The 10,265-nt window shown below is 36.6% G+C and overlaps 1 protein-coding gene and 2 long non-coding RNA genes across 4 annotated transcripts in view; 2 read left to right on the top strand and 1 right to left on the bottom strand.

Annotated features, from left to right (window-relative positions):
• Positions 1-23: 23 nt before the first annotated feature.
• On the top strand, positions 24-4,458 carry LOC111473637 (probable pectate lyase 8). Its single transcript, XM_023119099.1, has 7 exons — positions 24-245; positions 758-811; positions 1,588-1,662; positions 2,460-3,102; positions 3,187-3,290; positions 3,386-3,524; positions 3,659-4,458. The coding sequence occupies exons 1-7, from the start codon at positions 139-141 to the stop codon at positions 3,878-3,880; spliced, it is 1,344 nt and encodes a 447-aa protein (XP_022974867.1). The 5' UTR covers positions 24-138; the 3' UTR covers positions 3,881-4,458.
• A 1,507-nt stretch (positions 4,459-5,965) lies between these two features.
• LOC111473639 overlaps positions 5,966-10,265 on the bottom strand; it is a 6,102-nt gene continuing 1,802 nt past the window's right edge. The window contains exons 4-5 of one of the 2 annotated variants that reach the window (XR_002715742.1): positions 8,594-8,689; positions 5,966-5,994 (exon numbers count right to left, since the gene is read on the bottom strand). This is a non-coding gene — a long non-coding RNA (uncharacterized LOC111473639). Of the gene's footprint in view, positions 5,995-8,417; positions 8,690-10,265 lie in introns of those variants that run through there. The other variant, XR_002715741.1, reaches the window with a different exon arrangement.
• Positions 6,955-10,265, top strand: part of LOC111473641 — a 16,007-nt gene continuing 12,696 nt past the window's right edge. The window contains exons 1-2 of the long non-coding RNA XR_002715744.1: positions 6,955-7,132; positions 7,464-7,467. This is a non-coding gene — a long non-coding RNA (uncharacterized LOC111473641). The remainder of the gene's footprint in view (positions 7,133-7,463; positions 7,468-10,265) is intronic.

Here is a 10,265-nt window from a genome sequence, read left to right on the forward strand (position 1 = left end):
GAAAGTCTATAAAAAAAAGCCATTTCGTTGGGAGCTTACTCTGACTCCATTACTGCCTTCTACATCTTCTTCTTCTTCTTCGTCATTTTCGTTCTCATTTCTGAACATTTGTATCCACATTGAATTGAAGTTGAAGGAATGGCAATGGCGGAATCTGGAGGATGGATTCGGTTGTTTCTTCTCGTGGTGTTCATGTTGTTCGTCGAAACAATTGCCAGAGTTCCCAAAGAGATTCCTGAAATTGAGTATGAATCTCTCTTTCTCGCTCTAAATTTTTTGGAGTTGATGTTTTGTTCATCATAATTCTTATCTTCGTTCTCTGTCGGCGATTTCCTCTCCTTTTCTGTTATTTGCTCTGTATTTAGGGGATCCGAATTCTCTCTGTTGTTCTTCCTGGTTCGGTATTGAATTTAGCCACATTATGTTACTAGACGATCGATTTTGTTGAAGTTTTAGAGTGTAGTTGTTTTCTGAATTCGAAGATTCTTCAATTTTTCGTGTGTGGTTGTGTTTACTCAGTCCCATTGCATTCATGCTGTTTCACTCGGAGGTTTTCTTCTTTGAGCCGCTGAATTTATGTTATGGCTCGTCCTCGGAATCAACTTCAGAAGTGTGTTGTTGTCTTGATTTGTATATTTCGACCTAACGAATATTTCAGTTCGGTGATAGAGAAAATGCGTGGGAAAATGGAGATTGAATACTCTTTCTTCAGACTTTAATCTCTGTTTTTAACTTATGATTTCAATTAATTTTGCAGGAATCGAGCAACCGAGATATTGCGGAGCTCAAGCAATGCATCAATGGCAGAGAGGTGAATTGTTTTTTTTCCTTGTTCGTCGTTTCTTTAAAAACTTGATAAATGCAGAAGATTCAGTACCTAACCAAACCCCTTCAGTCATTAATACTTAATATCCTCCCACCTTCAATTTTCTCAACTCTATTGCCAATCTCCATCGTTTAGATCTAGATCCATGGATCTCAATTGTTTATTTCGTTGCCAGTTACGTACTCGGATTCCTCTACTCCATTAACCAATTTAAAACTCCACCTAGATTTGCAACTTTTTCCCCTTTTATGTTATTTGCAGTGACAAAGATTTTGACATTTTCACTTTTGAAAGTGTTTGTGAAAACGGACTTCTTCCGCTGGCTCTGTGACAAAGATTTTGACATTTTCACTTTTGAAAGTGTTTGTGAAAACGGACTTCTTCCGCTGGCTCTAGTAACGGTTTTTTCGCAGCGAGCGAGCTGTTCGAGTATCTTTTTACACTTTGAGCGACGCACAACTTTCAATAAATTGGACACTGTCGTACGTGATGTGAAAAGAAAAAACGCGTTGTATTATACATCATTCTTTCTTCTAGCACTCGCTTTGTGTGTTTGCCACGTTTTGCTTTATGGTTTGTTGCCCACTGCTGTTTCCCGAAGTTGCATGTGCCCCTGTCCTGGTCACAATGCATTATTGTCCCTGCACAAAATCGATATCGTGCCTGTTAACTGTCGGTTCTAAATTATTATTCGTTTCTTCTTTTCTTTTGGGTCATTTTTTTTCTCCATTGGATCTGATACATGGGGATGGTAATTTCAGGTTGGAGGACGTCGAGGCTCTAGGTAATAAGCATGCCGTGGACAACCCTGAAGAGGTCGCTGCTGCGGTTGACATGTGGGTCCTCTTTTCCTCTTCATATAGATTATAAAATGTCAATTTGCACTATCTATGGTCTAGAATTTTGAGTTATCTGTCGGGAAACTATCTGGGTGTGAATTAGGCTCAACTGCCCCGAAGCTGGTCTTCTGGGATCAAATTTTCAAGGGAAATTAAGTAAACCTATCCATTTGACCAAATTTTGCAAACCCACCTTAAAAAGATCACTAATAATTTGCCCATAACCACTTTTCTGTTCATCATCGTTAGGTTTTCGGCTTGATTCCTGAGTTGGAATCCCTAATTTTATCTTTTGTCTCTCCTTAGTCCTTAACGACGCCTTAGATTCCCAACTAGGGGTCCGTTCATTACTCGTCTATTTCATTCTGCTTTTGCCTTTTGGTCTTATCTCGGAAAAGAACAGAAAACATCTAATGTGGATATATTTATTTCTAGGATCTTGTTATCCAGTCCATGTGGACTTGTAAAATGAGGTAAATGATCTTTTAAGTCGATTTGGTTGAGTTTATTGCAAGTGGCAACTGCCCTTGAGTGGCCCAATAGGCGACAACGACCCTATGAAAATGGCCACCAAACTTTCATCCATCAAACTGAAGAGTCCTTCACAAATTGACAAATGGGATTACTTTATTCTATGGTTCCCATCATCCCGTTCTTGTTTTGGTCTAAGTTTAGACTTATAAGAAATTTACCCCACCGACGCTGCAAGCAGGAGTTTTGGTCTTGTTATAGTTAATTCTGTAAAACTTTTATAACATCGAAGGTTAACAGTTAAAAACAATACACTTGATCAGGAGCATACGCAATGCCACGGCAAGGAGGGAGCTTGGATTCTTCTCGTGTGGAACCGGCAATCCCATTGATGATTGCTGGCGTTGTGACCCCAATTGGCAACAGAATCGGAAACGTCTTGCAGATTGTGGCATTGGCTTTGGCCGAAATGCCATCGGTGGTCGCGATGGTCGATACTACGTCGTCACTGATTCCGGCAACGACGACCCTATCAGTCCAAGGCCTGGCACTTTACGACATGCCGTCATCCAAGATGAACCTCTCTGGATTGTGTTCAAAAGAGACATGGTGATACAGCTGAAACAGGAACTGATCATGAACAGTTTCAAGACAATTGATGCTCGTGGAACCAATGTTCACATTGCTAATGGTGCTTGCATCACCATCCAGTTTGTGACTAATGTTATTGTCCATGGTCTAAATATCCATGACTGCAAGCCCACTGGAAACGCCATGGTAAGGAGCTCACCCAATCACGTTGGGTGGAGAACAATGGCTGATGGAGATGCCATTTCCATTTTTGGGTCAAGTCATATTTGGATCGATCATAATTCACTCTCTAACTGTGCTGATGGCCTTGTTGATGCTGTCATGGGATCCACTGCAATTACAATCACCAACAATTACTTCACCCACCACAATGAGGTATCTTCACTTCATCCATCTACTCAGTTCATATTTTTGCCATTTTTCATAGACATTGCTTCACGTTGTGTGTTTAATGAACAGGTAATGTTATTGGGACATAGTGATTCATACGTTAGGGATAAACAAATGCAAGTGACCATTGCTTACAATCACTTTGGAGAAGGACTCATCCAAAGAATGCCAAGGTACAATCATCTTATAATTGATCATGTTTAGCTATTTATGAGCAAGAAAACAATCCGTTTTCATCTTACAAAATAGGATAAATTGGATTATTTAGGTGTAGACACGGATACTTCCATGTGGTGAACAATGATTATACTCACTGGGAGATGTACGCCATTGGGGGCAGTGCAAATCCTACTATCAATAGCCAGGGTAACAGATATGCTGCACCAACCAACCCTTTTGCAAAAGAGGTACTAGATACTAATAATAGTTTAACCTTTTCAAAACCGCTCGAGTTTAGCAGTAATGTAACCTGATATCAGAGCAAGCGTTTTAGTATAATTTATCGATACTAATGGAACTAATCTTCCTCGACATTCTTTAGGTTACTAAGAGGGTTGAGACAGCTGAATCTGAGTGGAAAAACTGGAATTGGAGATCAGAGGGAGACCTATTGATGAATGGTGCCTTTTTCACTCCATCTGGTGCAGGGGCCTCAGCAAGCTATGCTAGAGCCTCTAGTTTGGGAGCTAAATCTTCATCCATGGTTGCTTCCATAACAGCCAACGCCGGTGCACTTAACTGCCGACGAGGTCACGCCTGCTAGCATTCCAATCTCGTCGTCTATCACTTGTATGTGAATTTTTCAAGTATTTACTTACAAACAGCCTTACCCAATATCCATATTCTATCATTTCATATCTTCTTCCAACTCTCTCATATCTAAAAAACAAGTGTACATTTTCTGTCTCGTTGCCGAGACGATTCCTATTCGATGTGTCCCGGTTTGCTGTTTGTTGAGACACTCTGAAATCGCTCAACCTCGGCCTGCTTTAACTTGAAAAAGACACCATTTGGCATTCAGCAAGCAGGTGCTGAAGCGTTGTTCTTGTGTTCATTTATTCCCTTCTTTGGTTCCCCACTTTTGTTCTTCCCAATCCATTCCTCAAACTATCATTGTTGCTCTTTATGTGTAATGTTCTGTCTTCTTGTTCCTATAGGGTATGAATGATTGTTTTTTTTTTTCTTCTTTTTTTAGTTTTAGTTTTAGTTTTTTTCTTTTTTTTTAATTTTATTTTTTACACTTTGTTCTGTTTAGTGATACAAGCTATAGTATGTTTGTCAAACATTGAATTATGAAAGAAAAAGTTTGCTGAAGATGGTAGCAAATATTGTTGATATGCCCTTCTCTATCTTTCAAGTTTCACCTACTTTTTCTCTTTTTTTTTTCATTATTCTTGGAGGGTATAGTTGTAATGTGGGATTGACAAGGGATGTGAATTAAATTCATTTGGTTGAGTTTTAAAACTCAATATTTTTTGTTCACTAATATCTTGAATATAGAGAGTTATAGATAGACAAATTAAATACGTTAGGCCCCATCTAGTCTCATTTTCGTATTCATTTTCTATTTGAAAATACAAAGATTAATTATCTAAGTTACCATAGTAGGGTTAGTTGAGTTAGATTATTTTCCAAATTTGGATCCCGGGTTGGAGCTTTTATTGGCTGGATAAACCCAACTAAATCAAAAATATAGTTTACAACTCAATCATATCTTACTTTTAAGATTTGTTAATGAAGAATAAAAATATTTGATGTTACAATAATTGTAATAGATATATAGATATTAGTGATATGTTGTAAATTATAAATGTTTGATATTTAGGTTTCGTGATATTTGAGTTATTAATGTAATATGTAGTATAATCTTTTTAATGATTGGGTTAGGTTAGATTATGAACTCTTTTCGTACATCTTGTTAAATATCTCGAACAAAAAGAATTTGTGAAAAATAAGATTGTTCATAAGAAACAAACTTACTTTTAACAAGCAAAATGATTATAATATACATACTCGACTTTAAACTTTTGAAATTAACCATGGTTTAACACTAATACTAAATCAAAAGTCTTTCAAGCGCTATAATGTAATAATTCGCGTGTTTGAACGTTAACTGTCAAGGTTATTTACATTAAAAAGGAAAAGGTTAAAGAAGAAAATGAAGTAAGGTGATTTGAACTCAATTAACTTTGTAAAACAAAAGAAAGGTAGCCAATTAAATTAACTTTTAGAGTTAAAGGAAGGGCTTTTAGAACTTTATAAAAGTGATTAATGAAGTTAAGATACTCACTAAGATTGTGTTGCTTTGTAATTGGCAATCACTTTCATTTAGTGAGGCAGTTGATGATTCTTGCATGTGCCTTCCCACATGCTACCAAGTCATCATCACTGCCCTTTTCTCTCCACCTTTATGCCCTTCCCCTACCAATAAAGCTTGCAAATTTTGATACCCCTTTTCAATTTTAAAGTGGTGGGGGAGAAAGAAAGAAAAAAACAGTTAATTTCCATTAAGATAAAAGAGTATTGGTATGTACATTTGATCCCGATATTCAAGAAAATAATATATATCAACTATTACTAAATTATGCTCACTTTGACGAGAAAACCATTAAAATAGAGTTAGAACATGTTTGAAAATGACTTTAAAATGATTTAAAATCACTTTCAAACTAACTATAGTTAGTGTTATGAAGATTTATATGATCATCAAAACATCATTATATTGTGAATTCAATATATTGTTATAAGCCCCTTTCAAAAAAATATTTGATTTTGTCAATGGAAAGTTAAATACACAGTACTAATTAAAAATTAAAAGTACCTTTATAATTAATAAATGCACATTGATTTCCTCTCTTTTGAAAATAGAATGATATCCTGCAGTGGTCAAATAGGAAGTCAAAGTCAGCATCAAATAAAGTATGTATACAAGAAAATTTTCATGCCCTTTGTTACAAGGCATCAAACATTTGACCATATTTGAAGTAAAATGAATTCCAATAGCAATTAATCATTTTAATGACAGAAACATATGAATATGGTAAGAACTATAGAGATTGTAATAAGTAAAATCTTATCCACTTAACAAATATAAGAGAAAAAAGAATTAGAAAATGAACTATTTAATTTTGAAATCATGTTAGGCAAAGGAGGAAAAGGATAGATGCTATAATGAATGAACAAATAATGTTAGGCAACTTAATACCTAAAACTTTGAAGTGAAAGCGCACTTTCTGTTAATGAGTTTGAAGGAAGTATTCCAAAGTGTTATTATTCATTCCAAGAACTAAATTCAGTTGATGACTGACTATTCTACAACACATTGGTAGGCTTATGCTCCACTTTACAACTGATAATATACTGTTCAAAGAGCACCATAGAATTAGAATCAAAGAGAGCAACCTCCCACCCCACCTTACATTCACATTCTAGTGCCACATTCACTCACATGCCTTCCAACCCTTTTGCTTTCTTTCATTCTTTCCCCCTTTTCTCCCCTACTAACAGGTAGATATTGCCTAATAACAGGTAGGAATTGGGGAAAGAATTTTAAGTTGTATTAAGAAAGGCCTCTAACGTCTTTAACGTTAGAATACTTATAAGGTTGTTACATTATAAGAATGAAATTCTAACTTTTACTGTAACTGCTTAAACCAACCGCTAGCAGATATTGTCTGTTTTGGCCCGTTAAGTATCGCCGTTAGTCTCACGATTCTAAAATGCGTATGCTGGGAGAGGTTTCCACACCCTTATAAGGAATGTTTTGTTCCCTTCTCTAACCGATATGGGATCTCACAATCCACCCCTTTGGGGACCCAACGTCTTTGCTGTCTGGCTTTGATATCATTTGTAACAGCTCAAGTCTAGCACTAGCAGATATTGTCCACTTCGGCCCATTACATTTTGCTATTAGCCTTCAGTTTTAAAACACATATATAAGGGAGAAGTTTCCACACTCTTATAAGGAATGTTTCGTTCCCCTCTACAATCGAGGTGGAATCTCACATTCACCAAAGTCCTACCCACAAGGATCAAATTTATAATTTAACGAAGAATTTAAGATTTGAGGGAAAAAAAAAAGGTACAACTGATTAATATGTATGGAATATTTCTTATTGCATAACATAAGAACTAAATTGAAATTCAGGTAAAACAAGGGTACTAACAGTCTACAATCTAAATAAAGCTAACTATGTGCATCTAACATTATATTTTATTAAGATAGACATGACAACTTTAAATAAATAAGACTTTTCAAAACCTAACATGATATAACACGAGACAACTTAATAATCATATAACTATTATTTTCACTTAAATAATTGAGGAAAGAATTTAAATGACAGCTATGTCGTAGTCTTAACAGATGGCATTTGGCAAATGGGGTCTCCAAATGAACAGATCAGAAAATGATATTAAAAAACAACAGTGGAGAGTATTAATTTGTAGCGTTGGAGGATGAAAAAACAAATAGGGAAGCATGTGAGTTGGGCCCATTGGATACTACTTGGTTGTAGGGACTGTAAATAGAAATCTGTATTATAATGGACCCATTTCCATTTCTGGGCCCAAAATTTCCCCAATGGATATGTACAAGGAGGCGCAATCAGAAGGATGAATTTTCACTTTCAGTTGCAAATGCAACTCCTCAGCCTCAGACATGAACTTTAAAGATGTTGAGTTGTGGCTTCCCACCCCATCCTAACCTCTTTTCATTTCTTATTCATTGTATTGACATTTGAAAGCAATATGTTTTATGACAATTGTTGATGTTATTTTCTTTTCCTTCTTATCCATCTTCTAATCTTTCATTCGTGTCTAAGTAACAAATCCTGTTGTAATTTGGAATGACAACTATTCGCATCTATCACATCGCATCTAACATAGTGTGGTTTCTGACTTGGAATTTTAAAGAGTTTTAGTGTGAAATCTCACCTCGGTTGAAGAGGGGAATGAAGCATGTTTTATTAGAATGTGAAAACCTCACCCTAGTAAACGCGTTTTAAAAACTTTGAGGGGAAGCTCGAAAGGGAAACCCCAAAGAGGACAATATCTGCTAGCAGTGAGCTTGAGCCATTACAAATGGTATCAGAGCTAGACACTAGGTGGTGTGCTAGAGAGGACGTTGAGCCCCGAAGGCGGGTGGATTGTGAGATCCCACATTGATTGGAAAGAGGAATGAGTACCAGCGAGGACGCTGGCCCCGAAAGAGGGTGGAGTGTGAGATCCCACATCAGTTGGAGAGGGGAACGAAGCATTTTTTATGAGGGTGTGGAAACCTCTCCCTAGCAGATGCGTTTTAAAAACCTTTAGGGGAAGCTCGAAAGGGAAAACCTAAAGAGGACAATTCCGGCTGGCGGAAGACTTTGATTGTTACAATTAAAATCAAACTGACTAGCGTAGAAAATTCTAGTTATCAGCTTTGCTGCAAAAAGCTTGGTCTGTTATACTCATGACAGGACGAGATAGAGAGAACCTTTAGTCTTCGAAATGGTATGTAGATTTCACCAGCGCAAGAGCGCAAGAGAAATGAGATATCTTGTTATTATCTTCCTTGTGCATTTCGGCATACCTACCAAATAAAGTGCAATCAACAGAAATATGTTAGAACTTTTATTTATAACTTGATCGAATTTGTTGTAGTGTGGTTCTACAGTGAGTCAGTAAGCTTACGTTTGGTAATTAACCATTTTGTTGAAAGATTGGATTCCAACCAAAATCATAAGGGCCCCTGGGAAGAAGGAAGAACAATTTTTCCCTAATAGATCAAATAATGAGGACAACTTTTTAGTGCAACATAGAAAGAATCTGGAGAACTCATTTTCATAGCGTCATTTTGAGAACAGCAAAATTTTCTGAGATCATTAATGAGTAAGAAAGTAGACAAATATGCATTAGCAAAGATATGGAATAAGGAATAGCACACTGTCTAACCACTGATATTCTAATACCCGTGATTAATCTGTAGCTTCCTGTGTTAGACAAAAAAAATTATAGGTTGCTTCATTGTCGATCATCATCAACTTCTTGACTGCCAATACACCCTTGGGATTGTCTGTGGTACCATTTACACGACCACTGAATTTAAAGTGATATCAACCAATTGAATAGCTTCTTCTTCTCCTTCTGGCCTTGGTTGTACTAACTTCTCCTTCATCAGAGTCCATTTGTTATTAGTCTCTTATAAAAAAGAACTTGTGCCTCATCAAGTACCTAGCTGCAATTATCAGTCATTACACTAACACCCAAAATTATTCCCAATCCCCAGACTTGTATGTATGTCCCTACAACCAGAATTTACACTGAACTCACAGTTAGACCCTTCAGAAGCATAATCTCACTAAGTTGGGGACTCTAAGGATGGTCACTGCATTGCTATCATAAAAAAAAAAATGGCATTTCTAGCCTTCGCACTTGCACTTCAACACGAATGTTTCCTTCCTTTTGCCTTAACTACGCTCCTCTTCGGTATTATACTTGATCAAGTTTTGTTCTCTTAACCAAACTAACTGGCATAGATATACTCAATAGTCAGCTGCAATATAGAATTCACTGCCTCATAATAGTGTCAAGTTTTTCAACATGGGAAATGAAAACTTATATTTCATCCTCATTGACAATGATTCTTAGTGAAAGCTTCTGATATTAAATTTCTCTTTCTCCTCTCCTCTTCCTTTTTAAGGCAAATGCTACCGGTCGTAGGAGAAAGAGCGCAATTTCAACACTTTATTTGAAGATCTTACGTATTTAAACTTCTATAAGCCAAAGACCAGAGGAACAATTTGACTTTATTTGAGATTTGAAAATTGTAAATTGACTTGGAAGAAAAATTACCACCTTTCTCAAGCGACTAGTAGGCCTTGTTCACCATACCATACCCAAGCAGACAACATCCAACAACTGAATTGAACTCGCCCCACTTTCCAACTCCCAGTCTAAGAGCCCGCTTCTTTGGCCAAAGTTCCAAGTCCCAATCCCTCATTCGCTCATTCCAGCACTCAGCAGTTGTAACTTTTTGTTTCATAGAAATACCATAAATGTCTGGAAAAGTAGCCTCAGGGTGTTTTCCCTAATCCACCTATCTTTCCAAAACTTAGACTCCTCCCACTACGAGCTTCAAAATCCAAAAAAAAAAAAAAAAAAAAAAA

Source organism: Cucurbita maxima, unplaced genomic scaffold, assembly GCF_002738345.1.
Source record: "Cucurbita maxima cultivar Rimu unplaced genomic scaffold, Cmax_1.0 Cma_Scf00136, whole genome shotgun sequence".
Classification (NCBI taxonomy): domain Eukaryota; kingdom Viridiplantae; phylum Streptophyta; class Magnoliopsida; order Cucurbitales; family Cucurbitaceae; genus Cucurbita; species Cucurbita maxima.